This window comes from Silurus aristotelis (genome assembly GCF_946808225.1).
Source record: "Silurus aristotelis genome assembly, chromosome: 3".
Lineage (NCBI taxonomy): Eukaryota > Metazoa > Chordata > Actinopteri > Siluriformes > Siluridae > Silurus > Silurus aristotelis.
The window spans coordinates 26477935-26499777 of NC_139576.1; the positions used below are offsets into that span (position 1 = coordinate 26477935).

Consider the following 21843-nt stretch of genomic DNA (forward strand, 5'->3'; position numbering starts at 1 on the left):
CATGCTTCCTGAAAAGAAAAATACAGATTTTATTCAAAGTATAAATTTACAAAATTATAACAATCAAGCAAAGCTAACAATCTCTAACTGTGCACAATGATCTTTTTTTTAACGCCCTTAAGCTTATTTAGAAGTTTGCTTTGCTGTATGTTCTATGCTAAGGCATAAACATTCTTAAAGGAAGTTTATTACTATATCCTAATACTATATACGCACCTTATTGCTGTATATTCGTGTGTTTACCGTCAAAATTTGCCATAGACCAAACCTACCACTAGATGGTGCTATTTACCAAATAGCAAAAAGTGCACAATTTTGACTAATGGCGATGGTTATGATTATAATCCCAAGAGTAGTGTATTTTACAGTTAAACACTCCAAAAAGTTTATAGACCCAATTTAATTATTTGATTTCAATAAAGCTGCTTTGTGAAAATTTCTATTGTTTAACACTATACAAAATCTTCTATTAAGCTTAAGCTTTCTACCTTAGAATCATGAAGGCCAGTGATTCATAGACCAAACAGTGAACTTTAAAGGTAATAGTTTAATCAGGGTGAATCATTCAGTAGTGAATGTAGTAACTCAAATTAAAAATGATGGCATGAAGAACTCCTTTCCGAAGTAGCATCTTATTACTGGGGTTGATTTCCACATCAGATGCCCATGAATATCCCAGATTTCAAAAGGTCTTGGCCTATATTATAACAAATCATTAGAAATAAACTAAATCTACAAAAACATTGCAATTGTAATTTCCTACAACAGAATGCCATGCTTTTAGCTTTTAAAAAGCATTGGGGAATTCACATCAGAACAAATTGTAAGCTTTATAATGGATGCAATCTTTGGATAAGAAACAAGATGGAAAAGCTCAGAAATAATTTTTGTATTATGCTGGGTGGTCTGATAATAATAACATTTTCAGCTGTTTTAAGTTTACTCCAACCAGGCATAACATTATGAAATTATAACATTATGAGTGGTAAATTACAAATTATCGCTTTATCCTGGCACCTGTTAGTGGGTGGAATATATATTTTCATATTGCATTTTAAATTGAATTTTGTTTCCTATATGATTCCATAGTTATATACACTGACCAGGCATAACTTTATGGCCACCGATCAGGCATAACTTTATGGCCACCGATCAGGCATAACTTTATGACTACCTGCCTAATATTGTGTTGGTCACCCTTTTGCTGCCAAAACAGTCATTAACAACATTCACTTCTTCAGCAGTTTGAGCTACAGGAGCTTGTCTGTTGGATGGGACCACACAGACTAGCCTTCGCTCCCCACGTGCATCAAGAGCCATTGTCGCCCATGACCCTGTCGCCGATTCACCACTGTTTCTTCCTTGGACCATTTTTGATAGATACTTACTAATGTGGATCAGATACAGCCCTCAAGAGCTGCAGTTTTTTGACCCAGTCGTCTAGTCATCACAATTTGGCCCATGTCAAACTCCTCCTTACGCTTTCCCATTTTTCTTGCTTCTAACACATCAAATTCAAAGAAAAGAATTTACTTGCTGCCTAATATATCCCACCCACTAACAGGTGCCATGAAGAAGTGATTAAATCAGGGTTTATCACTTCACCGCTCATAATGTTATAATGACGCAATGTTATGTTGGCCTTTATACCATGGCTTCATATTTGTTAGGATTGCATTCTAAATGATGTCACTGAATCAGAAATTGTTTATTATCAGATTATGGTTCAGGGCACTATTTGTAAAATAGGAAAAAAAACCCTAATAAATATACAAACCAAAATTCAAGCTTTCAAGCTCAGAAATTCCTAATACACTGTGTTTTGTTTTAGATATAATTCATAGTGTAATGATAAACACATAAAATATTGTGACAACTTTACAATACAATTCAGCAGTCAAGCAAACCAGGAAAAACCCCACATAATTCACATTTATAAAATAAATTTTTTTGTTCTATAATATGTTCGTTCTGTAAATCTGCTTTTAAACAATGTCCATTGTAAAAAACCCTGTATAAATAAACTTGAAACCTTAAAGCCTATTTATACAGCCTCCTTCAAAATTATTGGAATGGAAATTTGTGTTATTTTCTCTGGTTTTATTTAAATTCATTTTCTTTTTAGGGGCTCAAATGCATGCTCAGAGGGTTAAGTGGGTTAAGGTCAGTTGACTGACTTTAGTCTAAAGCCTCCAAAATTTGTTTGCTGAGTTGGCAGTTGATCATCATCTTGCTGCTTGTTTTGCTGTGTGTTTTGCATTGTAAATTGCCAGACAAAATGTGTTCGTGACATTTTGAATTCATTATGTGACTTTTGGTTTATGAGTTATGTCAATTCAAAATGAGTGAGGAGCAGTCCAAGTAAGTAAATTCAAGTCATGAGATTACCTCCCTTACAGTATGTTTCACAGATAAGCTTTCATGCATCATAGCCTGATGATAAAAAGGAATTTGTAGCAGTGCTCAAATAACATACATGAGCACACGTGAGCACAGAGAGGTAAAACCAAAAAAGATCTGTAGCGTAAGCAACTAATTAAATTTTCATTAGTATTAGTCTACTATTAGTATGAGAGTGTTAGACTGTTTAGTAAGAGATTAAGAGTATACCCTGCTAGGTATAAAGATTTCTGAAGCTTTTATACAAAAAACAACAACAGGTACACCGAATACTTGCAAAAGATTCAAATATTCACTACTACTTAATAAGTCTTATTTATTTATTGATTTTTTTCATTATAAGGTTTTGCTTGACTATCTGACATACACACAGCAGTTATAAAAATATATTTGAATGATGTTCATAGCACAATATTAAAAATACTTTTATATTCTGTATAGAAAAACTGGAATAAAGGGACACATCCCACTGTTAGGTATTTGGTTTTTAGAATGTATGGCCCACATTATAATTAAAGAGATTGTAAACGTCACACTAAGATGTTAGGCCATGGTTAAGTCCGTCATGTCAGGTGCAGGTTTATATAAGGCATCAATCAGAAGCTCAGCAGCATTTGTGCTGGTTGTGTACTCCAGGACTTTCCACATTTTCTCCTGTTTTTTCTGCTCAGTTTGAGCAGTCCATGTTTTCTTCAGTTTAGTCATGCTTGGTTCAAATTCTGCTTCAATTTGGTTTACTTGTTTCTTTTTTCAAAATTCTGGAAAGTTTAAAGGGGAAAAACACATGATGAGCAGAAGGAAGAGACACAAAATATTATGAAATTCCTTTAGACAGAAAGTGTAATGTGTACCAAAACTTTTGGTTTCTATAATATATTAACTCCATTGCATCAGAGTTACTTGTTCTCTTCTGGATATATTTAATGAAATGTATTGATATTGGCACAAAAACTGAAAGTTATTTACCGTAACTTTTAAGGATTCACATTCATGTTCATACTGAGACCGGAAATCTGAGAGCCAACTATCATCGGGTTGAAAACACTGGAAATTCCAGAGGCGTTAATAGTCACTGAGCTACCTGTTAATGAAAAAATATTTGCATTATAATTTCCACTAAGCATACACATAAATGACTATAGGTTTGCTAAAAGTTTTAAAATTAAATATTCACTATTTATGTATGGACATTATTCATGACCTGAAGACTGGATAGAGCTCTGTGGAGCATCACTTGTTTCTAGAGAAAGAAGGAAAAAAACATTATGTAAAATAATATTCATTTACATAAATGAACATGTATTTGATTGAATGTAACTTGTTTTGAATATTCAAGGTGTATGATTTGGTGATCGTACATACCTAAACTTTGGACAGAGGACTGTGGAGCTGCTTTTATTTCTGAGAAAAAGATGAAAGACATTGTGTAAAAATATTCAGTTATATTCACCAGCTAAAACAGTGAAATAGTGATTTTTTTATTATACTTAATAAAGTGTGTAGATTATCATTTAACTTAGGATATCATAACTTTTAGTTTAAATAAAAAAGCTGGATATAAGGTTGATTATCCAATATCTTGTGTAACTAAATAAACAGATGCTACTTGCGTCTAAGCATGGAGGTGAATGGGAATAAAATATTCATTGTTTGTACTCAGTTATACCAGTTTATATTTAATTTAAAACGTTTTGTAGATTGTATTTTTTTGTGTGTGCCAGAACTGGCAATCTACATTTTAGTACTTGTATATCACAAATCTGCAGTTTGGTAAGATATGCAGTTTTTCTCTTTACTTTTAAGATCACCTTTTCTCTTCTTTGAGCTTCTCTCTCCTTTTTAGCAAAAGTTTTATCTTTTAAAAATCATTTTAAAGCTGTGAACAGTTATATCTGCTACTTGATACTCAGTAAACTTAGTATTTAGTTTGTAAATTTAACATTGGGATGAATGTTTGGCCAATACCATATCTGATCAGATATCAGAGAAAAATCATTCGGAGCAGATTTTGTAACAAATGGGGGAAAACAACAGAACTGTATTGGGTTCAAAATTTTAATTAGCAACTTTGTCTTTGCAATCAGTATGAGTAAACATCAATATATTCTTTGTACGGTTGAGTGTTAAAATTATATTTATACTTTGCAACGGGATTTGTGTGAAAGTTGTTTTTGCAAGTTTTGCAAGTTTTTCTCTCTCCTTTAAAGATCACCTTTTCTCCTCTTTAAGCTTCTCTCTCCTTTTAGGCAAAAGTTTTAGCTTATAAAAATCATTTTAAAGCTGTGATCAGTTATTAATATCTGCTAAAACTCCATACCAAACCTCACATTAACAGAGAGTAGTGTGACTATTGTTGTTTTTGTCCTGAAAATCACATCCAATAATAATATACTTTGGTACTGCTTCTGAAATGGTTATAAATCTGTGACTTTCTGGTGGATCTGATTGTGTGCAGTTTGGTGTTTGCAGACTTGGAGATACCTAATGTGTTTACTGACATGATCCACGCTTTGAGCTGCGGGCTGCTTCCATTCACCTCATCTTCTTTCAGCAGTTCCAAGAAGTCAATGCATTTAGTTTGTCCCTTCGACAAAATCAGGTCCAAGAGCTTCGTTATTTGTGTTCCAGGGTCTGAGACATTGTTCAGACTAAAGTATTCGTCCATGGTTATCAACATCTTGGACTGGACATGCTGCAAAATTAATTTGTCCCCGCGTAACCATTTAATCAGTTTGACCTTATTAGTTGTGATTTGGTCCATGCTTTCTGAAATGGAAAGTACGGATTTTATTCCAATTATATATGTACAAATTTATAACAAACAATCAAAGCTAACAATATCTAGAGAACCTGTGCATAGTGATCTTTTAACCCTTAAACTGATCGTATTAGTTACTTAGGGGATATAATAATCTGCTTTACTGTATGTTTCTTCTTTTCTTAGGCATAAAACATTCTTAAAGGCAGTTTATTATTAGATCCAAATACTATATACGTACCTTAATGCTATGCTATCTTTTCCGGTTCATCGGGTGTATTGGTTTCACTTTTAAACCCACAATCAGAGGGCGCCAGAGTTAACAAAATAGCAAAAGAGTAGTAAACACATTTCGAGTTATGATGATTTTGGGTTAATCCCAGGAGAAAAATATTTTACAGAGCCCTGGCTCCAAAATGTTTTTAAACCCTTTAAATGTATTTATTTCGATATAACTGCTTTGTGATAATGCCTATTGTTTGAAACACAGCAGAAAATGTGATTTGAACTCTTTCTACTAATCATAAAGGCGGGGTTTCTGTGTAAAGCTGCTTTAAGACTATGTCCATTGTTAAAAGTGCTAGACAAATAAAATAAAATAAAATAATTAAAAGTTAATATTCTAATCAGGGTGAATGAACACAGCATCGAATGTAATTGCAACTCTAATTAATATAAAGGACATGCACTTATCCTGCATACAGAGACACTCATACTTGTTTATTTGTATATGCAAAATACATAGCAAAGCAGTATAACACAAAATATACCCATATGTGTTAATCATGCAGCAAAGTCTATACATCATGGCATGAGGAAACATGTTTATGAAGTAGCAGCTTATCCTTAAGGATGACTTCCACATCAGATGCCCATGAATGTCCTGTATTTTTAAAAGTTCTTGGCCTATATTATGACAAATCATTAAAAATTAACTAAAGTTGCAAAAACATTGCAATTGTAATTTCCTACAACAGAATGAAATGCTTTTTAGCTTTAAGATTGCATTAGGGAATTCACATCAGAACAAATTAAAAGCTTTATAAGGAATACAATATTTAGCTGAGAAGCAAGATAGAATGTGCATTTAGTTTAGATTCATAAGTGGTCTTTCCTCTCTCAGGTGCCAGGTGTTTTTTAGCTTTTCCCTAGTGTTCCTGAGTTCTTGTACTCGTGGAATTGGTACAAATTCATTGCCCTTATATGACATGTCATCATCACATTTCTCCTCTGGCAAGTAGGACACTGTTCCACTGCCTCTTTGGTGTGTGTTTTTGAGAAAAAGCTCTTCTGGCTTGCAGGCTATGATTGTGTCACTTTTACAGCTATGCAGATCTGCATCCCCTAAGCAGATCTGTGTGTGAGTTGTGTTTCTTCTCAGACTGCTCTGGTTCTGCTCTCGATGCTGCTCATTGAAGTCGACGCCTGAGTCCAGGCTAGTGTCCTGACTGTCACTGAGTAGAAGGTGACACTTCTGAAGGTCTAGAATAGAGTGGCAGACCTGTGCAACAGGTTTTCCTTCCAGAGAAACAAACCAGGCTTTTGGATGCGGGAAGGGTTTGCTTCTGGATAACTCAAGTAGTGTCTGCTCAGAGCAACCATGATGAGCCCTATAGGAACTGTCCATCCCTGTAGCTTTGTTCAGAATGTCTGGCACAGACACAGACTCCAGCAAGCAATTCCAGCCTTTCTCTCTTGTCTCTCCTAATGTTGTTTCCATAGTTAGGGTTTGCTGTTGGACCTTTGAAAGAAGTGCCATTTTTGGAAAAGTTTGTTCCTCAAATGGTTTTTCCAGGTCACTGTAATGGACTGCCTTCCTAGGTAGCGTTGCAGACCTGCTCCCTGGTGCTTGGGCTGATGAAAGACACACATTTTCATGCAAAGAGACAGGTATTACAAACTCACTACTGTTGATATTTGGTGTTGTCTGTAAGGTTTTTGAAGATGGTTGAGCTATTCTAGCTGGGTTTTCATAGATTTGAATTTCTGCCTCGCCAGTTTTCCCTAAGCTCCTGCTGCATTTCCTTTTTACCTCAGGCTCATCACTTTTACAGGCTAATGTGCTTTGAAATGCAGCTGAACGATGCCTGTGCTTGTGAGGTGTAGGAACTTTAAAAGAAAAGTCCAGCTGCTCATTGCTGTTGTTTCTACCAGCGATCTGTTCCTTCTTCTTACTTGCTTTTTTTCGGCTGTGGACTCTCTTTCTTTTGTGCTTACACAGGGACTCTCTAAAGAAAAAAAAAAAAAAACAGTTAAATTCCAGTTTGAGGTTTTGATAGGATTTTTGTCAAAATACAACAAGTGGCTATTTTCTGTGCCCAACAAAAAAAAAATCATACGCTTAAAGTTGGTTATACAAGGACTAAATCAGTGTGGGCATGATGTGATAGGAAATCAGTAACATGGTATTTTACAACCTGGCAAAATATTTAGTTGCGATTACCACTCTCACGTTAATTATTTCTCTAGTTACAGCACTTTCCAATCTGATTTTAATCCTCTTTTACCAGGAGAAACTGCAAACAAATGTATTAAAAGTTATTAAGAGGCTGCTTTATCCACATATATTTACTTTAAGTTTTGTCCACCAACTTAGCTTTTGTTATTATTTGTATATCTTAGCATTGCCTTATTGATTAAATTAGCTAGTCATGTAATTGAAAAACTATGAAGTCTTGTATTAAAAAAAATTCCAGAGCTGCTTTAATATAATACTAATAAACAACTTTTAAGAATTCAACATTACTGTGGTATTAAGCTGTTATAGCAGATAATAAATACAGTAATCTAAAAAAACTGCCTTACCTACAATAGCATGACACAACAGCAAGCAATCCAACAGCAATAACTAAAGCTCCTCCAACTACTGGAACAAGAAGGTAAGCGTTGTATGAAATGAAGTCCAGAGTGCTTTTATGTCCCATGTAACCTACATGTTTACAAATGAGAATTCGGTTTGGTTATGTTTGGAAAAAATCTAATGGGTATCTTAATGTTGTACATGTCCCACACAAACAATTTCTACCAGTGGATGATGGAAAAGGGGCAGCAATCCAGTAGTCCAGATGGGAAGCAGTGTAGACCCAAACCAAATGTCTGTTTTCTATTTGAACTGTTCCTAGACCATCATTCATCCAGGCACCTGTGTGGAAAAAATATTATAGTGTGACTTTATGGTTTTCCTGGAGTTCAGCTGTCATAAATTATAGCAAACCTTTAAAATGTTTATTGTGCTTATATACATATTGCTGGAGTTTCAGTCACAGCTTTCCAAACCAATTCAAACTTTAACGCATGAAGGAAAGTTTCTAGTAGCATAAGGGTCTTTTCTGCCTTTACTAAAGGAAAAATGCATGCTTAGTGCAATATGTGTTACTACATACACACTGTACATATTTGAATCTAGGTTTATTAGTCTTTCTTTGCATTCCTTCTGGTTAGTTGTCTATTTTTCTTGCTCATTCCTTCTGTCCTTTTTTCCTTTGTCCCTCCCTACCTCTGTCTCTCCCTCGCTCTCTACCAATATTAAAGTTAAAATATGATGTTCTGCCCTAGAGAGACTATTTATCTAAAAAGGACAAAACTTACCAGTCTTTCTGTCAAACGACCAGGCTGGGACAGTATAGGAGAGCTGTGATTGGCTGCTCTCAGTAAGAGGCAGTGTGATCTGGACTGGGCCTGAAATCTGCACCTCTGTTCCATTATACAAGAGCTGGACACTAACTGCTGCAATTGGGTGTAACTCAAAACTCCTGTATCCTGTGAATATAAAACATGCACACAGACTTATAGGCTCTAAAAACCGTTTTCACAGTAAAACCCAACAAAGTTCAGGCCAGTTATATTTTACCTGACTTGCTCATCATAATGCCTGTCGTGTTTGGGAAGAAATGTTCCTCTACAGGAAGTTGAGGGACAGTCAGGTAGGCTGTTAACGAAGAGATGTTACTGTCTGGTAGTGAGAGCAGCTTCTTTGAGAACTGCACATTTGCAGGAGGCACATTATCTGGTTATATACACACAATGTAGAGAGATGAAAATGTGTAGCTAAAAATCATCATATACTATTTCATAGGACAAAAGCCATCGCTACACACCAGACAGTTTGCCTGTTATGATGACCAAATCTTCAAACAGCCATATGTTTCCTTGGTTTTGGTAGAAAAGTGGCAGTGTCACGGATGAAAAAACTGAAAAACAAATAAATACGATATAATAAATAATATAATGTCAATGACAATGAATACATAAGCTTCCAACAAACTTTGCCATTAGAATCAAGCAGGATTATTTGGACATATCACTTCAGATTTGCTAGATATGCTCATAAGTGGGGGTAAAGTAGGCCAATGATACACATGGGTTTTAGGGCACTGCTGATACTGTGCCACAGTGACTTGGTTTATCTCTTTTGTTATTACAACACAACAGTTACTTTAATTACTTGGCATTTTCTTGGTTTTCCATAGCAGAGGTGTTTGGATATAACCATCTTTTCTGGCCACCAGCGTGAGAGGCCAGCTGTGTGTGTACGGAACCCTGAGTACAGTAACACCATCTCTGCCGGTTGTTGTGGAGTTGACAAGTGTGTAGTTTGCAAACACTTCCAGGGATGCGTAGCTCACAGGCTGTTGGCTCACAACATCTTTCACCTGGATCCTGAGGGTAAATGTTGACTCTGGAGCAACAGAATTAGCATTAGAGATGGTTTAAAAAACAAAACAAAACAAACAAAAAAAAACTAATGCAGACTCATGAACATGCATCCTATTTGGTTCATTGAGGGATGTAGAAAGTAGATATATAGTATAATGTGGTGGATGTTAGGATTAAACAAATGTAGGGAAACCTAAAAAGATTATACCAATTCTCCTAGTCTTTCTAGATTAAGTGTAGGTCTTTAACCCATGTCATTGAGACCATATTAGTAAAATTTTACCTTGCTTATGTCTCTTAATTCTCTTATAATAAACTGCACATTGTACTTGCATTTTTCGGATTGACTGTGTGTAAAGATGCTCTACAAATGAACCAATTAGCTTACTACAGTATATGGATTCTAAACACACAATACACTAATGCACTGGGCTATTAGGCTAAAAGCTTATAGAGTATTTGTCTCAACACTGCCTTCACTAGCAATTTCACAAAATGTCCAAAAATAAATCTATTATGCATTTTTAATAAAATGTCTACTTAGACAAGTGACCAAGAAAAACTCGCTTCATTTCGTTTTGTCCATGTATACAGAGCGCATGAAACCATTTAAACCAGGGATATTTCAAATATTTCTTAAACTAAGCTTGAGTGGTCAACATCACTACCATCTGCCTGCTGTGACTAATGTTACTGATGCTAACAGTGAGTCAGATCTGTCCCAACAGTGCAACCTGTAGCATTTTGAGTATTATTGATTTCTTTTGCATTCATAAGAATCCTCTATAATAGCTATGTACAATGGAGGATCTCTGTTATTTAATAACATGCTTTCTTTTATTCTTTACTTGCTTAATCATTTGTATAATTAAATTGTTATAACTTTTGATGCTACCTGCTACACATGACATTTATTCACACTAAAACTATATTCTGGTTGTCACTATTTGTTACTGTGTGCTAGTCTGATTTAGTAAGTATTTGTGCGATGTGTGGTTTTGCACTCTTTTGAACATGTTCACTTTTATATAATCAGGGGAAGGTTTTATTAGGTGAAGGTGAATTAATTCTGTGTAGTCTTGTGTAGTTCTGCATTTTACGATGTACCATGCTATTGGTGAAACGCTGTTTTGTTTCACTGTTTACTATACCAGCTGTATATGGTTAAAATATTGGTCAATCCACTTGACTTTCCAAACATTATGATTTCTGATATGAAGGAAATGTATGGCACCTGGTGAATTCTGAGGGAGAAATCTTAGAGTGACAAAAAGCATAGAGAATAAATGACTTGTATCTCTGAAGGAAACACAACTATTTGTGTAAAAAGCCAGCTTTTTAAAAAAAAAAAAGTCATCAAACGATTTGGACCATGTGGAAACTACACAATTCCCCACAGAGAGTAACGAATATCTGTGAATTACTCTTTTGACACTGCACTCAATAGTTATCAAATTATAAATAGTGCTTGCTTGGAGGTCTAACCGATTTATAAAAATGAATGCAAGAAAGAGAGAGAATTATTCTTGGCACACACACCAAACTAGGCTCAGCATTTGCATAAGTATTGATTTATGTGGATTTTGCACACTACATGACTTTCATAATGAACCCAAATTGTAAGCTGTTCATCACAGTTGCTGCTCTGCCATAGGATGTCAGAGAGGCCAAAAAAATGCATGATTAATTTATGGCATTAGTAGGGACAACAATATCAGTGTATTGAGAAGGGCATTTTCCAGTAGAGGTGATATCAGAGGCATTTTGACTCCATTAACATTACGAAATCCAAACTCAGCTTATTTTCACATGGCCAGCACAAATAAAGCAGCACAGAAACTCATTGAATGGCAATAGAAAAAGAGAAAACTCATTTAATTAATCCAGTAAATCTAATTATACATTGCAAAACCCATTTGCATATGGATATATTGTCAGAGGTTCATCCGTGTTAGACAGGATAAAAAAAAATAAAAAAATGATTTCGCAGTTGGCACAGTAGTAATAAATAAACTTGTATTAAGAGAGGATTGTTTTGGTCTATAGTGATTTCAGACAAACCTTTAGGGATGCGAGCTTCTGAAATTCTCATTAGTTTAAAATCTGTTAATTTCCTCCTACATTAGACAGCATATATTATTTTGTTATGCTTGTATTATTCTGTCTTGTCACAGACTGAGCTCTCAGAGGGTCTCTGTGTTGCTTAATGATTAATGCCTTAGCTACATTTTTGTGGGTGGCCTTCATTAAATTTGCATGTGCTTTTTGAACATCTCATTCTACAGCACCTCTAGGTTATGTATGTAACCCTAGTTACCTCAGGGAACGAGATTCTGCTTCTGAATGCTTTGGGAACGCGACTGCGTTGTCCATGCTCTGAGTAATAAGTCTAATCAGTCAAAATAGAAGACAGGCTGTCACCGGCGGGGTGACGTCATGACCAGGGAGTATAAAGCGCACCCGGAGAGAAGACGGCTTCAGCTTAAGGAAGCACTCAAGGGGCTGAAGGTGTGGCTAGAGATGCAGCATCTCGTTCCCTCAGGAAAATAGGGTTACATTAGTAACCTAGAGACGTTCCCTTTCAGGAACTCGAGCTGCGTCGAAATGCCTTACCAACCAGCGCTGAGGTAGTGCGCATGGACTTGGTGGGTAGTGTCGGGGGTTTTAGGAAAGATGCCACACCCGGGCAGAGATAGCGTGCTAGCGTCTCTTCAGTTGGTGACATGACACCATAGCCATAATCCCTAAGCCCGGAAACGTTGGAATAAACCACAGTCTTGGGGCTTAAGGGGCGGGACGAGAAAGGCCGCTCCCAGGACCTGGACACCTCGGTGTGCAGGTCAGGGAAAAATGGCAAGCCCCGACGTGGAGACTGTGACGCAGGGAGCAAAAAACGCTCATCAAGTTTGCCCAAGGGAGAGGGTTTTTTCTCACCGACCCGCCAAGCTAGTATCGAGCTTCTGAACGGCGCGTTTCACAACCTCCAGGAGTTCCTCGCTATCGGGTTCGTATGAGGCCCCCCACCCTCGGAGGAAGAAAGGTGGATCTGCATGCTCTAGTGACGGGGGAAAGACATCACCGAGAGGCGTGTCTCCGAAGCCGAACAGGAGTCAGACCAAACAGAGGAGTAAGGAGAAAGGGTCAAGCCCGTCTCCAAACCTTCTGTGAGAGAGCCAAAATTCCATGCTCTACTCCCAAACAAGCCACAGACAGGCTGTGTGTATCCCTTTCCGTAATTAAACGAAGGACAGGGTCAAACACATAGCTGAAACGTGTGCTTGGTTTTCTTGGATGCCTTAATTTTCTTTGAGAAACAGACAGACAAACATTAAATTTTAACACAGAGCGTTTCATGAACAAACAGAAGCTGAAGCCGCCTTCTCTCCAGGCATCCTTTATACTCCCTGGTCGTGACATCCCCCCCGCCGGTGACAGCCTGTTTCTTTAATTTTGACTGATTAGACTCATTATTCAGAGCATGTACAACACAGTCGCTCTCCAAAGCTTTCTAACGCAGCTTGAGTTCCTGAAAGGGAAATCTAGTTCCCCTTCTCGAAGTCAAGCTGCATCAACAACGCTTTGGGAACGCTTTTGCTTAGTTCACGCTCTTAATCACGTGTGTAATCAGTACAATGGAAAGCGTGGCGTCACCGGTGGGGTGACCTCATGACCAGGAAGCTTTAAAATCACATGGAGTAAAACCGGCGCTTAATTTTGTTTGTTCAGGAAGCGCACAGTGCGCTGTGTGTGTCCTTTAAAATTTTTTAAATAAAATTAAACAAGAAAGATGAAGCACTTATTTGGTCTGTGCGTTCCCCCTGTACGCACAGCCTGTTAGGTCAGTTCTCATGGGAGCCGACTGCACAGCTTGCCCTCGCATGCCAATGTGAACTCTCCACTTCGCTTCCGGAGAGCTCTTTTGGAGGAGATTGCTTTTGCTCCTCACGGGTCTGGCTCTCTCTCGTTGTGGTGAAGCGGTGTTTAAGGACCTGGGGTTCGCAGGTGGAGCTCGCAGATAGTTTGGAGATGGGCTTGCCCCTTTCTCCTTCCTCACTGGCTGGGACCAGCGTTCTCTCACAGGGTTCAAGCACTGGACATATACGTCCACAGAATGGAGCTGTAGAGGAATACGAAACAGCTGTTTGACTGCTATGGCCCTCAGAGGAAGGAGTGTGGCAGCCTCTAAGGCTTCGACCTCTGGAGTTTCTCTCCAGGACATCTGTAACTTTGCAAGCTGGCCCACCACACTGAAGTTTTATAGCCTTGACCTAAGTGCCACTTTTGACCCCTCTGTCCCTTGTCCTAGCTATGCTTATACACACTAGGAAAAGATTGATCAGTCTACTGTTATTGGACTCTTGTTCTCAAAGTGTTGTTAATGCAGCTCTAATTCCTTCAGGTTACAAATGTAACCATGGTTCCCCGAAGGAACGAGACGCTGCACCTCCCAGCCACACTGCCGGCATCCCTGTACCGCTTGCTTCTACTTTTCAAAAGCTAGCACTGGTTTCACTCCATGCGATTTTATAGCTTCCTGGTCGTGACGCTGCGCTTTCCATTGGACTGATTACACACGTGATTCAGAGCGTGGACAAACGTGGAAGCATTCCCATTAATTGATTTAAATCACATCTAATCACAAGCGATTCAATTTGAATCAGATTATGTGCAAAATTATGTACATTTTTATTACTGCTTCAGTAAAACTAACTAACATTTAGCTTCATAGGAAGGTCTATTCACTTTTAAATAAACTTAAATGTTTTGCCTTCCGTTAAGGTATTAAAAAAATCCAAAACAAATAAACACATCCAAGCAAGACTGACCCAAAATAGTATTTCTATGCCTATAACCCAGTTTTTACCTTCAACTTTAAGTACCCATAATTGGATTTTATGGATATTTTCCAATATGGAATTTGTTTATTGACCCTATTTTTCCAAGACTTATCTTTCAAACATTATTCATTCATTCATTCATTTTCTCCCGCTTATCCGTAATTCGGTTCGCGGGGGCAGCAGTCTAAGCAGGCCCCCGCCTTCGACTGCTGCCCAATCCTCACAGCACCATCCCTTACGGTCCCTCCTGCAGGTGGTAAACCCACAGGAAGGCGGCCCCACGTCACGCCGACGTCATAGACCTTGATATTTCCCTCGTAAGGGAAATATCAAACATTAATATCAAACATTATTGTACAAAAAAGTTAAGTCTGAGTTTCCTTACACAGTGTATGTTCATTCCTTGTCTTTTTGAATAGCTATGCAGTAGTAAAACTTAAATTCAATTAAATTAATTTTTATTTGTATAGCGCTTTTAACAATGAACATTGTCTCAACTGTTTATCATTTCCTAAAAACTTTGTCACCCAAGTCTTGAATAATCTGTTAAACACCCCCTATTTTTTTTCTTTTTATATTTTAAGGAATACTGTATAACCAAAAACTGTATCAGAACCGGTGCACAGATCTTTGGTTGTTAATATTAATTGATATGATGACATAATTGATATAGAATTCCATTTTATGCATCATATAACATAACTATGGTGACATGTCTTCTAGAATATTCCATTTGTCATACTGAAAATTAAATCAGGCTGAAAAATACATTTGGCTGGGGTTAGAATTAAGACAAATTACTATAATTCTACTATATTTAATAGAGGTTGAGATAAAATGGTGTGTACATAGTGTATAGTATAGCATAGTGATCTGTAAAGCAAGATTTCAGTGCTGCACATGTGCTTAGTCTATCTGTGGGTTGTTTCATATCTTTTCACAACCTATTTACCTGTTTTTTTTTCAACAGAACTTAGTATGTTGTGTCAGCCTAATAGTGTCCCCTCATAGGTCTAAATGCCAGTCATGTTATCTTATGCTTCCTAAAATGTGTTTCATTCATCAAGCCGTCAATACTTTTCCATTTAACAGCACTTAGTCCTAAGTGGTGTGGAAATGTATTCTCTTATTAGATTTTCACAGATCCATCTGTTATCTTTGTAGCTTTTAGAAAGCTTTGTTCTTTTGCTTTGTTTCTGTTGTGCGAAATAGAATATAGGTTAGCATTTTTTGACCTCTGGTTGTCTGATCCATATGTATTACAACCTTGGGATTAAGAAAATTAAACGTTACCACATATTGTAACAAAACAAAACTGGTCATATTTTGCTGACTGGAAAAGCTTCAGTCAGGGTCACCTCCAAGGAATGCTGAGGAAAACATAATGAAATTCTGAAATGCTGAAGAACTATTATGTGATCCAAGTCACAATTTTTTTCCAACTGGCCTCTTTACAAATGATTCATTGTGCTTGTGATTTGAGTTGTGCTATTTTCTCAGGCTAAATTCAATGTTCAATGATGACTTGGTTGAGCCAGAGTTGGGCTAGTTTTATTAGATAATGCAGATCTTTCTAGGCATAATTATATATATATATATATATATATATATATATATATATATATATATATATATATATATATATATGTATATATATATATATATATATATATATATATATATATATATATATATATATATATATATGCATGCACTCATGCTTTACTAAATAGTACTTTGGCACATTAGGAGTGGAGTTCCTGCACTTTCCTACTTAATACACTCCAGCATACTGTAGCTCAAAAAATCAATAATCTTAAAGTGCTCTCATATCATTTGAGCTCACCTAAGGAAATAGTTAAATCCAGCATAATACACTGTGAACTCATTTTTAGTGGAAAAGCTTTTGAAAGTAATTTAAGTAAAAAGATTTGTAATTTTTATTTTGTATTCATTTGCAATAAACAGGATCTACCAAAACCTTTACTTCCTAAATAAACTATTATGTTGAATTTCTACAAACAGTTATGCTTTGTATGCCTTTTACATATTTGGCTTTGTAGCATTATAACAGCACACATTATAAATCAAGTTTCTGCCTGCAAAATCTGGGTCACCAGGGGAAAATGTGGTTTAAAAGCTGCATTTAGAAATCCACCAAAAAGCTCACTTCCCTTTTGTCTCTATGCAGGATATCTAGGGAGGGAAGGATCCTCAATTCTTTACAATATTATTTATGTTCCAGCACAGATCAAATTTCAAACATGTCAACTGATTTTCCTGCTGATGCACACAGGACCACTCTTGCACATGGCATGAATAAATTATTAACACCATCCAGATTGTAACACATCTGAAAGACAGGAACAAGCACAGGTTGGGATTTTACAAGCACAAATGCTATATTTACTTACTGTGTAGGAATGTGAGAGATTTTTTGGAAATGACACTTTGTACTGGTTAAAAAAACTGCATTCATTGATCAGTTTATAAAAAACACTTTGCCACCTAGTCATTCATGCAATTATGAATGGGTGAAAAAAAAATGATCAGGTAATTTCTGTGATTTTGACCATGGTGTGATTGTTTGTGCTCGTTCATAAGTTTCTATAGGTGCTGATACTGTGTCATTTTTACATCCTATGGACTCCCCTTATTCCTTACACCTACCTTCCCACTCTCACCTCCATCTTGTGCCTATGCAGGCTATACAGGGAGGGAAGGATCATTGACCCTGGAGCATACACATTTGTGGAATGCTTCCAACTTCCCTCAGACTGAAGAAACTGCTCAGACAAGTAGTGAAACATTTAGATTCAACCATACAGATGTCTAGTTGACATTTTTTGAATCTTTGAGAAAACCACATGAATGACTAAGAATCAGTCGTTTTAGTTTTCTAAACAGCCATTTTGATCATTTGTTTTTATTTTCTGGGTGGGTTGTATTCTAGTATCAGTGAACAGTCAAAACAAAGCAATAACATGCACTTGGAGGAGTAATGAAGAGTGGAGTTATTTTGCAAGCTTCACTGTACGGCACTGTAAGAACAGCAGATGGACAGCAGAGCAGGGGGGAGCAGTTTGGCAAATTCAAGCTATGCATTGAGTTGTTTCCTGTATGGAAGAACATTCAGCCTTACTGATGCTCTGGGACAAAATCCAGATTGATTACATGCCTGTTAGTCATGCAGTATGCAGTCTTTATACTGACTTAGCCCCAATGTACAAACACAATCTAGCGATCACAATCTAAAATACTTATTTACATTTTTTAAATTTCTGTTATAGCAATTATTTATATCTATTTATTGATATCACTGTATTAGTATCTAGATCAGATTGACATGAAACACTGGATCAGTATCAGATTATACAATCGAAGATAATACAGGATAAAGGAAAGATAGGATAAAGAAATTAATTCTATGATGTTTAGCATACCTTTGCAGAAAAACCTTATTTATAATTGGCTGACAAACTACTAAGTATTCAATAAGTAACTGGTATCAGCCAATATTTGCAATGGTCATTGAGGGAGTGCTGGTCTTGTTAGGGACTGTAACAAAATTCATGTATATTAGGAAAGCAGGTAACATCAATATGTTCAGCCTGTGTTTATAGTAGTAGTACACACCCATGCACTGTTAATTACTAGTTTAGAAATCTACCACACTAGAGCTGTGCAGATTTTTAAGATAGAACGGTTGAATACATGAGGGTAAAAGTGTAAATGTTCAGACTGTGAATGGGCAGATCAGGTCTGTAGTATAATGTGGTTTGTTAATCTATACATTAATTACAGGAATATATTTAACTTTTACATTAAACATGTAAAATTGTAATCTTTAAGTTAGGCAGGACATTTATAGTGGCCTATATTATTGGAATGCTGCCAAGAGTAACTCACTCTTACCTGGATCGAAAAATACAAGGACTTGCTGAGTCCCAAGTGGATCCCTATTAGATATATAGTTTAGTCTATGACTTTAAGGACAGACACCTTTTTACCCCTGTGAGATTTTTATATGTAGGGTAGTGCATTTGTACGGGAAGTAGAAAGTGATCTGATGAACATAAAAACAACTTGGATCTGGTAGATAAAATGAGCTTATTTATGGATATTGATCCTGTAGTTGTTGTGAAATGTGATAAAAGAAAGCAGGTGAACTTGTAACACACAATAAGAGACATGCAAGACCTACCTTTTTGATCCGAGAGCCCTTTATCATGATGGTACTGATGGTTGTGATGGTATGCCAGTTGGTTCTGGGATCCATCACTAAGGGTGAGGCTGGCATGGGCCGGGCCTTTAAAGACAGCTGTGCCTTTCTTACTGAATATGAACAATGTCAGCAAAAACAAGAACACAATTAGCTTGCCCATGGCAGAAAAGGTGAAATGGAGACATAGTTGTAAGAGATGTCATAATAGCAGAAAGCAGTCCCTATCCGATTCCTCCATTTGGATGTACTGGAGTTTGTGTGGAAGCTGAGTAAACATGGTTCAGCTTGTAAATGAATGCTGCTGAAGTCTTTTGGCTAAGGGAGGGTGGGATTATGGGACTGATGGCATTTAAGGATTCCATCTACTGGTTCAACCTTGCAACTACGACTTTTCTTTGTAATGCTCTGTAGTAAAATGATAGGTCACTATTATTCACATAGTGGTAATATTTTTTCTTATTAAAGTATTTTGTATTATACAAAACCATGGTTTGTGAAAAGCAATTACGCTGGTACAGTCGGTAGAAATAACAGGAAAAAATAAATAAATATGAATTACAAAAGAAAAAGGTAAAAGAAAATCTCAGACCTCTACTTAGAATAAAAGGAGCCTGAATAAAAATCCCTACTCTTTGTAATTAAGTTAGTTTGAAAAGAAATAACATGAGATATAGATGTTTGAATTACAAAGGTATAACAAAACCTGTATACAGAATGTAATATAATTTGAGCTGATTCAAATCCTGACTTACACAAAGAGAACTGCATTTAGAGACATTTATTTAAGCCTGTCGCATATAATATTGGCTACAAGACTACACATTTTTGCAGCATGTATACAAATTTGTGAAACATTAAATAATAAAGAAAAAAATCAATATAAAGTATCTTATTAAATTAAAACAGTTTTTATACACCTTGATTGATTCAACAAGACTCTAAAATTGCACTAGATTGAAGAACACAATTTCATCAGTAGGGATTTTATGGTCGATTTCCAAAACCACTTCAAAATGCAATGGGTGTACTGTTGGGTTTGACATCAAGTGACAAAAAAGTAATTGAATATGATTTACATAATTCTGTGCCCTCATTAAACTATTGAGTAAACCCTCATGCATTGTGGATGTCGATGGAGTCACAATAGAAGAGATCACAATGGAGATGTTTCATTATAGATTAAAGTAGTCCCTCAATAAATCAGCCTATACTAATATATGTGAATGAGATTTAGAGAGATCTTTATTAGAATCAGAATCAGAATCAGGTTTATTGGCCAAGTGTTTTGACACACACAAGGAATTTGGTCCCAGCTGTTAGTGACTCTCAAAAGTACAGACATAAATAAAACTATACATTCAGCTTGGACTATACAAGACAAAACAGACAAGACAAAAACAGACTATACAAGAAATTACAGACAATGTGAGACAGTATCAACAGTATGAGTAATGAATAGAGGTACAGATTATATGACAGATCAGTAATGTACATAAAGTGTGAGAGTGCATGGGGGTGCAAATAATACTGTTAATACTTTATAATACTGTTTGTGATATTAAATTATTTCCAAATAGTTTGTATCAAAACCTTTCTTTTTGTGCTTTGCTGTATAATGAGCTAATAAAATACACCGTAATACACTATTTTAAAATTTTCAATCCATGAAGCAAAATTCTGACACAAAGTCCTAACAGATGGGATACTTTAAAAGTGAAAAGAGTAAAGTAAAAGAATGAGGTACAGCGAATAATACTAGAATATAAATGTCATGAAACTAAAAGTCATGATACAATAGGCACAACAGGAGAAACTATTGTACTACATGGATTAAGCAGATTTAGGATGTATTTTTAAAATACATTCATGTACCCGATTACCAGTTCAAAAGCAGCACTGAATGGCTGATCATCTTTGGTCATCTTTATATTCAGAAAAACAACAACAAAAAAGTCTGTATATGACTGACCTATATGCAAGATTACACACAACCACTAGAGAGAAGCATTGTAGCATGTTACTTTTTTTCAGCTGCCTACAAACCTGTTTCTGAATTAAGCTGAACTCAGTTGTTGTGTGATTTATTACAAGCCGGGTTGTGCAGTGGCTAAATCAGCAGCACATATATCAACCATTCAGCTGTTTCTCAGGTTCTTTGTAAAGAGATGAACCAGCAGAAAAAAAACTGTACACCAGTTCAAGGGGGACTGCAATGTTTCTGAAGTATTATTCTGTGTTTGCTGCACCTGCAAAAATGCATGTTGATACAGACAGAAAAATAGCTTTTTCAAGGCTTTGCAGAGTCTGTGTAATGCAATACAATATTATATTACAAAAAAAATATTATGTGACAGCTGTATAAATGTATAATCATCTATTATAGCAATCTAGTGCAATATCAAGCCTTATTTAGGCAAATTCTTAGGGAACCACTTACCATGTAGCCGACTTTAGATGTAAGATTACAGAGTGGGAAACTGAGCAGGTCTACAATGCACTAGCCAGGTAAAGGAATCATGATGAGGAGAAAAGAAAATCAATAGCGTGTGATGCTACAGAGCTACAGATAATTATTTCTGGGAAAATGATAGCATCTGACAATTCCACTTAGAAACCATGAAGATGGCCATAGACTGCAAGTTATACGTAATGTTTTGGTATGATTGGTACTACAATTGCTGAAATGGCTTTAGTACTGCAATTGCCACAAACACTTTTCCACACAAACATCATTATTTCAATTAAAAACTAACAGCAGAGATTAACCAGTATACAATACAACACCTGTAGCATATGTAAGGCTTGATTTTTCCGCCACTTTCGTGAGTTCTTCTGCGGCTGCACAGTGCTGATCGACATAACTGACGTTAAATGGCAAATTTTTCCCCCTTGTGCTCGAGATATTAGGGTTCGGCGACATAAAAAAGTCGACATAACCGATTAAAAAAATGCTTAGACAAAGAGAG

The 21843-nt window shown here is 36.4% G+C and overlaps 2 protein-coding genes across 3 annotated transcripts; both read right to left on the reverse strand.

The window, feature by feature from the left end:
- Positions 1-1758: 1758 nt before the first annotated feature.
- LOC310723977 (uncharacterized protein) lies at positions 1759-5161 on the reverse strand (the record flags this gene model as incomplete). Of its 2 annotated transcripts, none has more annotated exons than XM_083537617.1 (4): positions 1759-3158; positions 3602-3640; positions 3763-3801; positions 4882-5161. In XM_083537617.1, the coding sequence occupies 4 exons, from the start codon at positions 5159-5161 to the stop codon at positions 3151-3153; spliced, it is 366 nt and encodes a 121-aa protein (XP_083393743.1). In that variant the 3' UTR covers positions 1759-3150. The 2 variants fall into 2 exon arrangements, with proteins under 2 accessions (XP_083393743.1, XP_083393742.1); XM_083537616.1 differs by lacking the exon at positions 1759-3158 and adding an exon at positions 3165-3481.
- Positions 5162-5857: 696 nt separating this feature from the next.
- Positions 5858-19190, reverse strand: LOC310723947 (protein FAM171B-like). Its single transcript, XM_083537533.1, has 8 exons — positions 18857-19190; positions 9603-9836; positions 9256-9348; positions 9009-9164; positions 8747-8917; positions 8184-8300; positions 7964-8087; positions 5858-7386 (listed from the first exon to the last, which is right to left on the reverse strand). Exons 1-8 carry the CDS (start codon positions 19035-19037, stop codon positions 6246-6248), a joined length of 2217 nt encoding a protein of 738 aa, XP_083393659.1. The 5' UTR covers positions 19038-19190; the 3' UTR covers positions 5858-6245.
- Positions 19191-21843: the final 2653 nt, after the last annotated feature.